Genomic DNA, 16,580 nt, shown 5'->3' on the forward strand with positions numbered 1-16,580 from the left:
TCGGTCTACGCCTCAGACAGTCTACGTTAATTACACAAACCTTCGGCAATTAAACAATGCTATAGACTGGTGAAATGTCTACATTTTCCTCATAAAATGCTGGCGACTTAATATTTCTACTCTCTGTCGCACGGCTTTATCGGCGTTTCATATGCCGGTCTTAATTTTAATTACAATGGGCTTGTAAACTTTTTATTTCGATTTAAGGCCGAATTAATCTGTCTATTTATGCATAATCCGATCAGATGGGTTAGTTATAGGGTTTTGCGGTATCCTTTCAAAGACTTGGTAACATATTTAAATAGGTTTATATGTGTTTTGTATCGTTATTATATTTAAACGACTCTACACAAAAATGGTTAAATTTGTTGATGAGATTTCAGTACAAGGGTTTGCGACAGCCAATAATGAATAATTTTCGGGAGTTGTGTGCACATGTGCATTTATCATAAATCTCCCAACCAATTGCTTCGCTCGAGTTTGGTCGTGAGATAATAGTTATATATAATATATATTAAGATAATATTATATATATTGGTTATATAATACATAATTAAAATAAATAATATATATATCATGTATAATTTAAAATAAATATAGTATATAGTAAAATATAATAACAACATAATATAATAAAATGATCTTCAACAACACTTACTTTTACCCGAATGATGAAAAAGTCGGTATGGTTCTATGGTGTGGTATTAGATTTTTTGTCCAAAAAGTATCTTTATGGAATAAAATTACTATAATAATAATAGGAATACTATAATAATAGGAATAAAATATCTTTCTCTATGAATTTTTATTGTTATCATTGTTTTATGTATTTAATAACTTTATGACTAGATCAAGCGGAAACTGACAGTGGTAGACCTCTCAGACTGTAGCCCTTCATTGGCTGTTAACATCTTGACCAACAAAGCAAATTTCAAAGCCCTTGTCTCTTTAAAAAAGAAGTTGTCTAGTTGCTCAAATGAGTGGATTGAAGGATTCATCGATGAACAAGGAATAAACAGGCAAGTCACAACTTTTTGACATGGCCACTCGGCATTACAAGCCAAATTTTAAAATACAGTAAAACCTCTACCTATGATCTTAATGCTTTCCGGGACCGAGCTTGTATATTAATTCGTATCTCAAATCATTTTTTATGTAGAGATTAACTAAATACAAATTAATCCGCTCCCATCTTCTGAAGAATTTTCTCAAAACAATATATTACATTGGAAATACATGTTTTTAATTGTTTTAATTTACCACCTATGCCCACAAAGTTACAAATCTATTAGTCCCTATTTAGCAGTTATGATCTGCAATACAACGTAACATTATTATGTACAACACTGTATAGAGTTCTTACCTTCGCGGCAGACAGTAGTGGCCAATGACGGTGTGAGAGACTTCACAGCAAAACTTTCAGTGTGCTACACTTTTTTGACACGATGTAACATAACAAAAACTTCACACTAAACTAAAATGAACTTAGCTCACTATATACACACTTAAAAATAAGTTTTAATTTTACTTTACAATAAACTTAATTCTAACTTTGTTTCCATTTTTAGTTTTTAACATTTCTTCTTCCGCTTTGGCCCTTTTCTGCCTTGCTTGTTGACTTGCTGTTATCTTCACATTTATTCAGATTTTTAAAAACTATTTAAAACTTAACCGATGATAAAAACCAAGCAATGCTGTTCTCGTAAGCAGCCTTTCGCATACTCGACTACCTAGTGGCTTCATTGAGAACTGTCTCATGTCTCATATGCTTGTATCTCAAATTTGTCACGTATCTCGAGGCACAAATTTGCACAGAATTTTCCTCTTATCTCTAATTTCTCATAGTTCACGACAGCCATATGTCAAGGCATTGCTGTAAAAGATTTTCAACTTTTGGCACTTTTTTAGTCACCTTCGATCTCTTTGCTCAGTTTATAAATGTGTTGTCAATATTACAACAAGAACCATTATAATTCTCGAAAACTTTTGAATTCCGATGAGGTAGGATTGTATAAGAAACAGAAGCCAGCTACAGACTTCGGAAAGTATATTTGACACAAAAACCTTCAGAATAATTGTCTTACTTGTGTAAAACTAGTTCTGTTCATTTGGGAAGAGATTATTGGGATCAAGAAAACAGTAAAGCTAGCAATCAGAGGCAAGTGCATTACAACACAAATTAATTGCTTGTTGGAATTTAAAAAATACATGCCATGTCATCATGTTAAAGTTAAAACATACTTGTTATGTTATTACGTTATATTATGTTAAAAATACACTTAGGTTTTTTTTCCATTAAGTAACAATCAATGTCGTAGCATTCAAATGCAAAAATGTTAGTAATGGTTTTAACATAAAAATTTAACTACATATCTTTAACAACATACAAAAGTAAACTTTGTCCATTTGCTAATTGTTCATGAGTAGACAAGCCCAATGATCAAACTTATTAAAAATAAAAAGGTTCAGATGTTTCACTGTATATAAGCACCATTTTGTAATGATATGGCTGCCACTAGAAAACCATGTTGGATGACTTTTCAAATAAAATATGGCAAATTTTTATATCATAAATCACAAAACTTGTGTAAAGGTTTATTGGATTTACTGGCTAGTAAATTTTTTGACAGGCTATTGGATATTGTGGATGCAATCGGAAATGGTAGAGTCACAGGTCTGATGGAAACAATGCAGCTACTGTCTGTCATAGAATGCATACGATCTATAATGAACAACGCGCAAGGCCTGGAATATTTTATCACAGACATGGAAGCGACGCAGCACCTTATAAAAGGTTTGACAGCCTACTTGTGGTTACTTTTTGAATTACTTTGTTTTGGTTAGGTCACCTGAATGTATATATGTACGACTTAATGCTTGGCGTTGCAGGGGTAACAAAATAATTACTCAAAGGCGTTCTATTTGAGTAAGTTAAGCTAGTCTAAATCTTTACTATAATAAGAGCCGTGAAGTCAGTTTGCAAACGTTAAGTTACGCATCATGATCTCTCATGCGATCAATCATGATCTTCAAGCGTTTAGCAACCGATAGAATTTTTGTGAATGCTTTAAGTGTGCAAGTTTCAATCGGTGTAATGAGTATGATCACAATGATTCAATTGCATAGCAATGTAGCCTAGTAAATAGAACACCTGCCTGAAAACCTAGAAGTTCTGAGTGGATATCCAGTGCCACGTGGATTTTCCGTTTCCATATCTTTATCGGTATAACTGGACACACTAATGACAGACAGATGACAGACAAACACTGAGATTGATACATATATATATATATATATATAGACTAACTGTACTACCCGCCGTTGCCCAGGAAATAAAAAAGTCTTTCGACAGAAAATTGATTTGTATTTAACATATAACAGCATTTGCCGCTCTAACTTTCAAACTACATATCACAAAGAAAATGTTTTGTGCAGGTCATACGAATTTAAAAAGATAAAACAACTATAAGAGGGTGTAAATGTAAATAATAAGCAAGAAATAGTTAAATTAAGCCCTAAGTCGGTTTTTCTACGATTAAAACAAAAGATGATTTGGTAATGATACAATTAATAGGAACTGAGAAAACAAAATAAAAATCCTGAATATGTTGAATTAATAATAACAATTTGTGCATAGAAGTGTGTGTATATAAGAAAGTTACTGTTCTACCAAAAGCTATCCATCAAAACTTTAAATACGATGACACTGGTACCACGCGATACTGGTACTGATGTAAAAATGAGATATTGTACTGTCTTTGTCTGACCGAACGGAAAGAGAATGTCGAGGCTTTTTCTACAAAGATAATACAATTGTTCGCGTAAAAAAGCCTTGACCCTAATTTAGCAATTGAACTTTACGAAAAATTGGATATACATGTAGAAGTTCACGAAAACACAACAAAGCATCATATTTCATACAGTTAATAGATTTCATAAAGTTTCAAATAATATGTCATTTAGTGTGTGCATACGCTATACGGTATATGCTGTCAGTACGCCTTGTAGAGCTCAGTGGTAGAGCGTGTGGATTTAAAACTTGGGGTTGCAATCTCCGTGAGTTAAAATCAATCAGAATGCAAAATTTGATTTCTAAGGTTTTAATAGCTATAGCTGGACACCCCGAAGGACAGACAGACAACCAACATTAAGAAATATATACATGTAGATCGACATAGAGATTGATGACTGACCTTTTACGGCGCCTGATGTTGGGCTTATATATGTAATTTAGGTATGGACACAACAAACAGCATGGTCAAGCGGCAGGTGGTGCAGCTACTGACAGCTATGAGCAGGTACTCTGTGGAAGGATACTATTGCTGTCTGCAAGCGCTCTACTTCTACAAGGTTTCTACGACAAATTTTATAAAATCATTTTAGCTATTTAATTTTATTCAAAACTAGATTAAACACCATATTATAACAAACTAGAGGCTTAGAAAACCCTAAAAAACAAATGAAGGCTTATAAACTTGATGTAAACATTCCCAAAAGCAGCGATGCAACAGACAAGGAGCTAAAAGTACAGTAATTACCGTTCTTAAAATTTTAAGAACTAGTAAATAGCAATAAGTCTCTATTGCAGAAAATGTACATGAAAATGTATGGTAAGATAAGCACAGAATAATTTTATAACTATGAAAAATTTATATTATAATACTTCAATATGATATTAATATCCATTTACATGAGAGCTTAGCTTGTTATTATTATTTTGATTGTTTTTGTTATAAAACAGACAACCAAAGCATAAAAAAATGCTTGCCTTGTAACGTTTCATGCCAACCTAAATCAGTATAGCTATAATTTTTAATGCAATTTCATATCCTAATATTTGATTCTCGATACGCAATGACCTTCTCATTGCAGCACCGCATTAGCAAGCTTGTTAGACTAATAAAATGTTACTACTGGTTGAATAGGTCCATAAAACCTATATTTGTATTGGGCAGTCCATAATTATTTTAATAGAAACAAGGTTTAATAAACGAAAAATGAAAAGAAAGAAGGGTATTGCATGGTGGTGTCATAAAAGCAGGAACTAAAATTTATACAAGACTTAAAACTTCCAAGTTTAGGCATGCATCTTATCTCTTTTGACGAAAGATTAAAAGAATTAGCAATACAATTGTTGAGTGCATCTTTTAGCAAGTAAAAAAAATCGTTATGTTGTGAATATCTGGTACTTGAAAATTGAAACATATCAGTGATATATGAAGGAGTTTAACTATTCAGTAGTTTGAATCCGACAGCAAAGTAATTTAAGATGTCTAGAAAGCATCCGCTGTTCTTAACAAAATTGTAGATAAACCAGTAGGCAATATATCAATCATACTTCTCAGGTTGCTAAGGAATTATTATTTGCTAATTAGGCAACCAGCAAGCTATTACCAATTTGCTTGCTTGCATGTCATTGCTTATTAGGTGACAAACATATCATTACTGCAACAGTAATTAATCAAGTGTCAGAATATGCTTGTTTCATCGCATCATAGTGAACTTGACATTTGCAAGGTAATTAATATGTTGTTGCTCTCTTAATAGGTGACTAGCATGCCATTGTGAGTTTGCTAGTTAACTAACATGTCACTTTCTTTCATTCAGTGATTAATATTTTGGAGTTGTTTCACTAGGTGACTATCTTGCTATTACTTTTTTACCTAAATAACTACCATGTTATGGGTTTTTCTCTGGGTAGCATGTTTTTTTTTAACTAAGTGACTAACATGCATTACTTTATATTTTAGTTAATTAGCACACCATTAATGGGTCATTGGCTAACTAATCGGTTATTGTTGCTTTACTAGGTGACTAACATGTCATTATTTTATCATTATGTGACTAACTGCTATTGTTGCGTCACTAGGTGACTAACATGCCATTATTTTATCATTATGTGACTAACTGCTATTGTTGCTTTACTAGGCGACTAACACACATCACATTCCGCTTTAAGTAGCCACTAACATGCAGTTAATTTCATTCAGCTCATATGCTGTTGTTACAACTGTAGGTAACTAAACATGGACGCTACAGGTTCAGTCTTCTTGTGAACGAACTGAAGAACAGCGAGTTTAATCCCTACAAGTCATCAATTGTTAGTCTGATTACATGCCTCATGGATGGACACGAAGAACTCCCACCAGAGCAGGCTCTGCTTATTGTCAATGAATTTGTTGGTAGGTGGAGACAAGCACTGTTGGCCCTTACTAATAAAAATAATTACATAGACACATACCCAGCAGTAAAGTTCCATTAAAAGATTAATAATGCTTCGATGTAGAAATATATTTTTTCTGGTCAAGCTTGATCTCAAAGATCGCCTTTTCTAATTGTGACTTTTCTAGTACAAATCTAATTTACTGTAAAAACCATAACTGAACGCCATGGCACTCTATTTTTCAATCCATTTTCTATAGTGACAGTCAATTGAAGATGGCGTTCAAATAGAGGCTGGCGGTGTATTTTTCAAATTTACTTGTCAAAACTTTGGGAAGGAAAATTTAGCACTATTACGGGCGAAGCGAATGTCACCTATATGTTGCCCTTTTTCTCCAGTGGAGCGATATTAAACTATTTGGATGTAATAAATCTGCTAACTTACCTCCAACTCATCAAAGATCTCTTAATAAATATGCATTGAGAAACTGAGAAATATCTACCAGTTGATATCTAATGCTCGCAATTGACCTGCAATAATATTATAACCTGTGTCCTTTGTAATTTGCTAACACTTTCGATTTTTAATTCATTCTAAATTTAAAAACATATTTTCATTTTGTATTTTCATTTGCCAATGTTGCATAAATGTTCATTGCACTCATATGTTTACTACAGTTAGCAGCTAAAACTAGCTTATTAGGTGCAATAGAAGAGGAGTTACAAGCGTCGATCAATTGTATGATCAGATTACCGCAATGATGCTATCAAATAATATGCTATAAATTTGCAAATTTATAAGTTATGTAATGCTAATCTACCTAATGCTACAAAAATATATAAGTGAAAAAATGACAAAAGCGAATCATACTTATACCACATTCAAAAACAAAAAATTAACGTTTTTTAAACAAAAATATTTTTATCGTTTGCTTGGATAGCTGCGTTCTGATTGTTGCTTTTGATGGAGCGAACATCTTCTAGTTGTCCAATACCTTCCACAATGTCTTCTAGCCCCAACTCTTCTTTTGCATAGCTGAACTAGTCGATATTAGTGTCCAAACAATTTTTGGCAGAGCAAAGCTTTTATGTGCTGCATTTAGCATAAATGCAATGCGTAGAAGTTTGCTCGTTAAATGCAACCTTTGACCCAAAACTTGCAAACCGTGTAAATATGCATGTCCTTCGAAATATTAAGCCCACGTTAAACCACTAACGCGCTCAAGCTAATACTAGTTAAGGAACTACTATTAGCCTAAGACAGTTACATTGTATTAATTATTTCTATGGTGTTGCTTTCAAAGTTCATCTACCATCGTAAATTTAAATCGTTTTTTATATGCCTGAACTTAGGTATTACCTTCGAAGTATCAAGACTGTTTTAAACAAGGAACTACTATTGGCCTGAGACCGTTATTGATTATCTCTATGGTATTGTTTTCAATATTTTATGAAAAACAGCAAAAAGCTTTGGACTTGGACAATGAAAGAACTGATTGTTATTAATGTAAACGATTCATTATTATTTTGGACACTTTTCTATTGATCACTTAATATTATGGATTCAAAAAGATCAAAGATAGAGGGTAGCGCTCTATTTTTCAATTCTTCACTCAAAGTGGCGGACAAATATAGGTGGCGTTCAAATCGAGGTGGCGGTTCAATTAAAGGTTTTACGGTATATATAAATCTCAGTGTTTGTCTGTCGTTAGTTTGTTCAGTTATAGCGATAAAGTTTTAGGAATGAAAAATCTGCTTTCCGGAAAATTTGATCTCGGAACCTTTAGTAGGTCTGCAGACTGGTGAACCAATCCGTAAAACTATGTGTCCAAATGGCAGTAGCGATGAATAATAGTGTGTATGTAGCCTGTAGGTATGTATAATCATTACATGGATTAAAATATGCAATCTTAAAGCGCTTGCTTATTGGCTATTGACTAGCACGCTTGATCATTATCGTAACGTTTATTAAGCTAGCTTCTAACACGGCTCTTACTATAAAATAAAGGTTGACTTGCAACAAAATTTACATTACAGTTATTTGGTATCAAAAGATTCACCATGTCTTACTCTACTGAGTTGTAAGTTAAAACCATGTGGAAATGTGATTACAAGCTCTTAAAAGCTCAAAAACGAACAGTCAATCGCAGCCATCACGAAAACGCCGTAGGTTTAAGTCCCTCTCAAAACGCTCAAATGGGACGTAGTTGAACACGATGTAGTTCCGTTTACACTTTGATGCAACCAATGATACAAACTCCCGCGAAAAGCGTAAAAATCAATTTAATTTTTTAATCTTGGCTCGAGGGGGTGCATATTATCCGCTGATAAATATTGTTGTGGAAGTCAGCGCTGACTAGCCACTAGCAAGTGGGTTCTGCGTACAAGTTGTCTTATACCGAATGAGTAATAGCTCTCATGCACAACTGTAATTGTTGCAAACAAAGTGTCTGGTGAATAATGGCTTTTATTCACACAAGCTCTATAAACATGAGAAGATAGAACAATTAGAACAATTCACTACAATCAAGCGTAATGCTGAAATGAGTTAAATAATAAATCCTCAAAACAGTTACACTTGTAAATGTAAGAATGTTAAGCAATATATATGTTACCAAAGATATACAAAGCTGCACAAGGTAAGTTAATGTTACCGCACTGTTCTTAATGCAGATTAAGAACGTAACTCTCAGTCTTTAGTTCAGTCGGTTGTACTCTGTATCGCTAGCTCTGTGCTCTTTGTTTTCCCCCGTCTTAACACTGAAGCACCTTTGCTTATATAGCAAGGGCTGAGTGTTAATCAACGGGCTTTCCACGCAAGCTGGCTTTTAAATTATAGGGCTAATCTGAGAATAGCTGAATGCTTATGGCAATTAAAGCAGCTCAGCTTAGTAAATCCATCACATTCTCCACCCCTAGATGCAGTGCCGGTATTTTAATATTGGCTCACAAGCGTCGATAAAGGATGGATTAGGGATCCAGCTCCAATGTTGACAACCCTGTTGTAACCTTAGGTTACAATGCTTAGTTGTCCTAATAATACAGCTGGGTCGAGTGAGTTGAATGTTTTGAGTGATGGTTGATGCTATAGCAAGGCTCGAGACCGTAGATAAAGGCATCCGAGACTTCCCAAGTGAGTTTCCAAACTTGGTGTCATCGGACATACCAGTATCTTCTTTTAAGGCCTCGAAGCTCAATATAACACATGATCCTTCAACCAGGGAGGTTTTCTCAAGGCTCGCCTTGGCCGTTCAAGAAGCGGAACTTGTTCTTCCTAGGACATGCTGAAATCATCAAAATGCTGATCGAGTGCAGCATCTGGTGATGCTGGATTCTCTTCAAGCCCGATATGCTCTTCTATATCACTGAGAGAATCATTCCTCGACTGGTCAACCTCCGAGCTGGTCCTTGGGCTTCTCAGTTGTCCAGCTGGATCAGATGCCGGCGTGAAAAGCTTGAGACGACATTCATTGATGGTTCCTTGTCCAGCAACTTTATAAGTGCCGTTGTCAAAGACCTTCTTTACAATGAATGGCCCATTAAACTTTGGTAGTAATTTTGGGTGAATCCCTTTACGTCTCCGTTTGTTTTGCACTAACACCAGATCTCCTTCTTTGAAGATTGCATCCTCCTGTTCAGGTAATCTAGGAGGTAGCATTTGTTGAGTGCGAATCAACTGGTAAGCAGTATCTAACTGGTTTTGCATATGGGAGGCGTATTCACTTCGTGTAGTCTCATCGACATCATGTGTCCCACCTATTAGCTGGTCAGGTAGCCTACATTCCCGTCCTAGCATCAAATAGTTTGCAGTTTCTTCTGTTGCTGCATGTGGGGTTGCCGTAAAGGCCCTCATGATCTGTGGTAGCACAATGTCCCAGTTTTCTTGCGCTTCCATCTGACTAAGTAGAAGACGGCGAAGGGAATCGCCCAAGGTTCTATTTCCACGTTCCACCACCCCGTTAGATTGGGGATGATAGGCAGTTGTCCGAGTTTTAGTGATTCTCCACATGACGCAGAGTTCTGCCATAAGGTCACCTTCGAACTGTGTTCCTCGGTCACTATGGAGCTCTTTGGGTAATCCGAAGTAGCAAAAGATGCGACTATCTAAAGCTTCAGCAATTATAGGAGCTGTAGCATCAGGTAGAGGTACAGCATCCTGCCAACGGGTGAAATGATCTGTCAACACTAAAATCCATCTGTTTCCTCGAGGGGTCAAAGGCAGCGGTCCAACTAAGTCAATCGCAACCTTTTGCCAAGGACGGCCAACCCAGAGGTCTATGACTTGAAGAATGATGCAACCCTCCAGACTTCGCTCGCTGGCACATTTCGCAGCTGTTCACTATACGTCGAACATCAAACGTCATTCCAGGCCAGTACCATGTCAGTCTAAGTCTCCGGAGGGTCCTCATTATCCCGGCATGAGAAAGGGTATGTGTGTTCCACACCACCTGCTTCCGCATGTTCATAGGACAAAGTATCACCTCCCGAGATCTTTTTCCAACAAGTATACGAGTTACCAGCACTTGATCCTCTCTTATTCGCATTAAAGAGAGCATGGTGCTAAGCTTTCGTAATTCTGTACTGCCAAGGTTGACTATAGCTGGATCCAGAGATTGTTGATTCTTGTTGATGCTTTACAGTCTGTACCAACTACTTCATGAATGCGGTTTTCATCCAATAAGTCATCGGCACACTCTTGTGCAATCAACTTCTCTCCAGCAATCTTAGTACACACAGGGTTTTCATTTTGTGCCCGCTTTGATAGTTCATGTCGAATTTGGCCCATGCTTGGTCCTCCACATTGTTTGGTGACTGTCGCATTTGGTGCAGTCGTGGCATGGCCTCCTTGATAACCCATCAGCGTTCCCATGTTTTCTCCCTGGTCGATGCTCTATGGCAAAGGTGAATTCGCTCAAGATCTCTAACCATCCTGCAACTTGGGCAGAAGGCGTAGTCCTCCTGCATAACCATAAAAGTGAAGCATGATCAGTACGAATTTTAAACTCTTTACCATACAAATATGGACGAAAATGAGCAACGGCTTTAACAATAGCTAACAGTTCTCTTCTAGTCACACAATAGTTTTGCTGAGCACGTGACAAAGCATGACTATAATAGGATATTACCCGTTCCTGGCCATCTTGGATTTGAGACAAAACTGCACCAACCCCATTAAGAGAAGCATCTGTGTCCAGAATATAGTCAAGGGCCGGGTTTGAATAACCCAGAACTGGGGCCGTCAGTAGCGACTGCTTCAGTATGTTAAAAGCTGCATGGCACTCCTCAGTCCATTCGAACTTGGCTGTTTTACTGGTTAGCTTTGTCAGTGGTCGGACTTTGTTGGCAAAGTCCTGGACATACTGACGATAGTAACCAACAGTTCCAAGAAAAGACTGTAGCTCGGTCACATTCTTCGGAGATGGCCAAGTAGCAACAGCAGATATTTTCTTTGGATCAGTTGCTACACCATTACTACTAACTATATGTCCCAAATATGCCACTTCTTCTTGAAAGAGATGGCATTTGGAGGGCTTAAGCTTGAGCTTGGCCGATCGAAGCCGATATAGGACCTCTTCAAGGTTGAGGTAATGTTCTTCGAAGCTGTTACCCATGACTATAACATCGTCTAGATATAGCAGCAAAGTCTTCCAATGCAGTCCGTGTAGCACTTGCTCCATCATTCGTTGAAATGTTGCCGAAGCTGCCGTCAAACCAAATGGCAAGACTTTCCATCTCCACAGGCCTTCTCTAGTGCAAAATGCTGACTTATCTTTAGCATCTTCATCTAGTGGAATTTGCCAATAGCCGCTCATGAGATCCAGTGTGGAGAAAAGTTTGCTGCCAGCCAAGGCCTCCAGACTTTCATCTATACGAGGCAGGGGGTGAGCATCATGGACTGTAATAGCATTTAATCTGCGATAGTCAATGCAAAACCTTCAGCTGCCATCTTCCTTTTTTACGAGTACAACAGGAGAGCTCCATGCTCCATATGCAGGCTCAATAAGACCTTGCTTTGACAACTCGTGAACTTGCTTGCTGACCTCGGCTTCTTTCTCCACCCCTAAACGTCTTGGAGCCTGTTTAATTGGCTTTGATATCGCCTTAACAGGGATAGAATGTTTCATTAAAGAAGTCAGTCCTTGATCAGAGTCACCTTTTGAAAAGACATCATTGAAGCTATGCAACAACTTGACAATCGCTTTGCGTTGCGAAAGCTGAGAACATGCCTCAGTTGCCTCTTCATATAGGCTCTCCAAGTGAGATGGAATAGCAGGGATATTTTCATCTGAGACACGCTTCCTGTGGTTCCCATCCATCATATGAACAGATGAATTGACAATCTGTCCCTTCTCCAAGCTGACACACTGCCCTATAATAGATCCAGCATTAAGGTGACATACTTGCATTGCAGGATTAATGCATCTAACAAAAAATTTCCTTTCTTCACTCCATGTACTGACACTAGCAGCAATAGCTACGCCATGCTTAGCCGCAACCCCTGTGTCTTCTACTATGCCAACAGGGGTACAAATGTTATTTAACAACCGACACCGGACCAACTGTTGAGATTTAGCGAGAATAGATTAATTAGCGATTACCTGTACCCTACTAACAAAATCTATACCATGCTGGTTGGTGCATCTAAGGTGTTTACCATTCATCACAACAGTAGAGTCTAAACAACTAACTAAGCAATTATGGCTTACTAGAAAGGGCATTCCAAGTATAGCATCTGGTTCAATATCTGCAACAACAAAGTCTAATTCGATTGGTTCTGACCTTAATCTGCCAGCTAATTTTATCTGCCCATAAAATTTCAAACCAGATCCATCTGCCAGAGTGCCTGTAGTGTGTCCAAATGCCAGCAATCCACCAAGAAACTTCCGTGGCAGCCTATCAAACATTCTCCTAGCCAGCAAGTTGAGGGTACATCCACTGTCTACTAAATAGTGTACTGAACAGCTCTCAACTTTTCCTGGAATATAGAGTGCAGAAGCAGTGGCTGCAAAATTTATACAAGGATGCTCTGCATCAACCCTAGTACTGCAATTAGATTGACCTACCGGAGGGTTCGCAGCATCTCCAGAGCAATGAAGAGGCAAGGGAAGCAAATCAGGTTTCCTAATGATTGGGTTTAATTGTGACAACTCACCAGGACTGTCTGCTTGGCTCACCCTTGTTTTCTCTCCTGCCCTGCCTATTTGGCTTTCTGTAACGGGTATCTGACACCGGTCCACCCACTTTACCCGTAATCTTAGGAGTGAACCTTGCCAGTTTTCCTGATTCGGGTTTGTGGATGGTGGTGGTCTTTTCTTCCGTACTGTACAACTCCGCATCAGATGGGAAGAGTCTCCACATATGAAGCAACGTCTGGCTCTATGAGACTTGACATTGGTTGTGTCAACACTTCTTTGCTCTAGAGCAGCAATCCGGGCAGACTGATCGTTTATAAGCTTTGTCTGTTTTTCCAGTTCTAATGACATGGAGAACAGAGCCTCAGCCAGATCCGTTTCAGAGTTGTCTTCTGCAGCTTTGCCACTAGTACCGGTTGGATTATTTATTTGGGTAACTCTTGGAGGATTTCTAGTTCTTGAGGGTACTGGTTGACGCCCAGCTATTTCATAATGTTTTGCTGCGGACATGGCTTCCTCCAGATTTGAAGCCTTGACCAGCAGCAGGTGCCGCCGAAGTGCAGAGTCATTCACGGCTCGCTGGAAGTGTTTTAAGGCCATCTCATTCTCGACAGCACACCCAAGACCACCATAGGCTAACTTTGACGGCCTCTCTACTCTGTTACCCAATGATAGGTAATCTTCTCCTGCTCGTTGGTGTAAATAGTGCAGCTGTTCTCTTGCTCCGGATGCAGACAGTCCGAACATCTGTAGCAGCTTCCTATTTACCTCAGCAACCGTTTCAGCTCTTCCACAGTCTTTGGCTGTTTGCTCTAAGCAGGATCTTAGTTGTATTAGTGCCACTCGGTCATCCCATCGGCTTACGTCATAAATTTCAGTAAATTGTTGTATAAATAAGTTTACATCTCCATGCCCATCAAAGTGTGGTAACCTGAGATCCACTCGACCACTGAGTGTAGAGTTAGGAACCTCAGCCTTCTTTGAAGTAGGCTCGACCAACCTGGTTGACTGTAGCTGCTCTGTTGGTCGGGGAGTGGAAACAGTAGGATGTGCCAAATTGTGGAGTCCTTCTGCTGCTGAAGAAGATATGCGACTGCTGGCAGCCTGTCTGTCCTGCAGTTCCAACATATTTCCGGTACATATCGTCAATGAAGGTCGTCCCATCAACGTGTACTGATGTATCGGAGTGCATGACTTGCTTTGGCTGTTTCTCATCAGTATCAGTAAATGGATTAGTCGCGTCTAAGAATGGCTTACTTATCGGCAGAAATGGATTAGTAAACATTCTGGAGTCTCCGCCTTGAGCCATCTCTTTCCAGAGAGCTGTTCAACAATCACTAGGTTGTGCGTACAGCTAAACTTTCAGTAGCAACAGGATTACAGATATCCCACTGCTGCCACCAATGTTGTGGATGTCAGCGCTGACTAGCCACTAGCTAGTGGGTTCTGCGTACATGTTGTCTTATACCGAATGAGTAATAGCTCTCATGCACAACTGTAATTGTTGCAAACAAAGTGTCTGGTGAATAATGGCTTTTATTCACACAAGCTCTATAAACATGAGAAGATAGAACAATTAGAACAATTCACTACAATCAAGCGTAATGCTGAAATGAGTTAAATAATAAATCCTCAAAACAGTTACACTTGTAAATGTAAGAATGTTAAGCAATATATATGTTACCAAAGATATACAAAGCTGCACAAGGTAAGTTAATGTTACCGCACTGTTCTTAATGCAGATTAAGAACGTAACTCTCAGTCTTTAGTTCAGTCGGTTGTACTCTGTATCGCTAGCTCTGTGCTCTTTGTTTTCCCCCGTCTTAACACTGAAGCACCTTTGCTAATATAGCAAGGGCTGAGTGTTAATCAACGGGCTTTCCGCGCAAACTGGCTTTTAAATTATAGGGCTAATCTGAGAATAGCTGAATGCTTATGGAAATTAAAGCAGCTCAGCTTAGTATAGTAAATCCATCACAATATGAAAAGCCTGTTGGTCATATGTGATGGTCGAAAAAGTTCGAGAAAAAGGCTGCGAAAATTGTTCGCGCCATTAGGCGATAAACGTGGGTCACATGATCAGATTATGACTACCTGAATAGACCAAGCTGAAACGAAACCGTAAAGTAGCGAGCATCTATAGTCGATAAGGGCTTTCCAATAGAACCTGTAATGTTTGTAATAAACTAGTGCTACGTGACGTTTTATATTGAGCCTTTTATTTCACGTGATAACTTCACGTTTGAGAGTAATAAAAACTAAATAATAAGGATTTCAACGTACGGCCGTTTTTTAACTGTTCGTTTTTGAGCTTTCAAGAGCTTCATATCACATTTCCACATACGCATTTTGAACCTACAACACACCGGAGTAGACATGGTGAACCTTTTGATACCGTGTAACTGAATTGTAAATTTTGTTGCAAGCCAACCTTCAAGTTTCTAGCTTACCAGGTAAGTTACCCAAATTCATTCAGTAATTACTTTACTACCTGTTCAACAGCTTGGCATTCATCTAGTCTTAACTTTAATAATAACCGTATTTATCTGTCTGTCTGGAGCCACACTTACAGGTTAGAAAAACTTTGTGTCAGTTGCATTTGATCTCGCTACTTTTGGTTTCATAGTCTGACACCATTTATATCCATCAACCACCTCCCCATATTTTGGAATAATACTGCCAATACTACAGTTAGCTGTGACACCTTACGATCTCTCACGGTGCACTGGACTGTCAGAGGATTAGCAAAAATAAAGGTTCTTGTAGAACTGCCAAAAAAGTCTGATATTATAATATATTTATACGTGGCTTGGGTGTGACCTAAAACATTATTTGAAGCTACAGTATTTAAATCACTAGTCACTTACAGGCCTGCCAACCCAAGAGTGGGGCAATGCGTGAGATTTGGTTTTGGGGCAATTGATGTATTAATGATAGTATATATAAAGTTGTGGAAATTGGGGCAAAAATCTCACGCATTTCTCACGCATTTTCATTTTTTCTTTGGGGTGATTGCGTGAGTCTCACGCTCAATGCGTGAGAGTTGGCAGGTATGGTCACTTACCTTCCATAGCTATAGAGTCTAGAATAATTGTGCATACATTTATTCTCTGTTCTTTATTGACACTCCTAATGGTCTCTCACAGCACAGTAATCTAAATAATCAGAACTCTAGCAAGGTTATATAATACCACATTTATTTGAAACTAAGTATGTTTGAATATATCTAGATGTTTTAGAAATACAATGACATAAAATGACATAAAAATATCCTAACTATGAATG

At 38.0% G+C, this 16,580-nt stretch overlaps 1 protein-coding gene across 3 annotated transcripts in view; it reads left to right on the forward strand.

The window, feature by feature from the left end:
• LOC137405640 (inverted formin-2-like) overlaps positions 1-16,580 on the forward strand; it is a 64,847-nt gene that overhangs the window by 15,066 nt on the left and 33,201 nt on the right. For all 3 annotated transcript variants that reach the window (XM_068091963.1, XM_068091964.1, XM_068091965.1), the window contains exons 5-8: positions 850-1,019; positions 2,631-2,794; positions 4,235-4,350; positions 6,017-6,182. In XM_068091963.1, the coding sequence (XP_067948064.1) occupies positions 850-1,019; positions 2,631-2,794; positions 4,235-4,350; positions 6,017-6,182 (616 nt within the window). The remainder of the gene's footprint in view (positions 1-849; positions 1,020-2,630; positions 2,795-4,234; positions 4,351-6,016; positions 6,183-16,580) is intronic.

Source organism: Watersipora subatra, chromosome 10 (genome assembly GCF_963576615.1).
Source record: "Watersipora subatra chromosome 10, tzWatSuba1.1, whole genome shotgun sequence".
In the NCBI taxonomy this organism is placed as follows: domain Eukaryota; kingdom Metazoa; phylum Bryozoa; class Gymnolaemata; order Cheilostomatida; family Watersiporidae; genus Watersipora; species Watersipora subatra.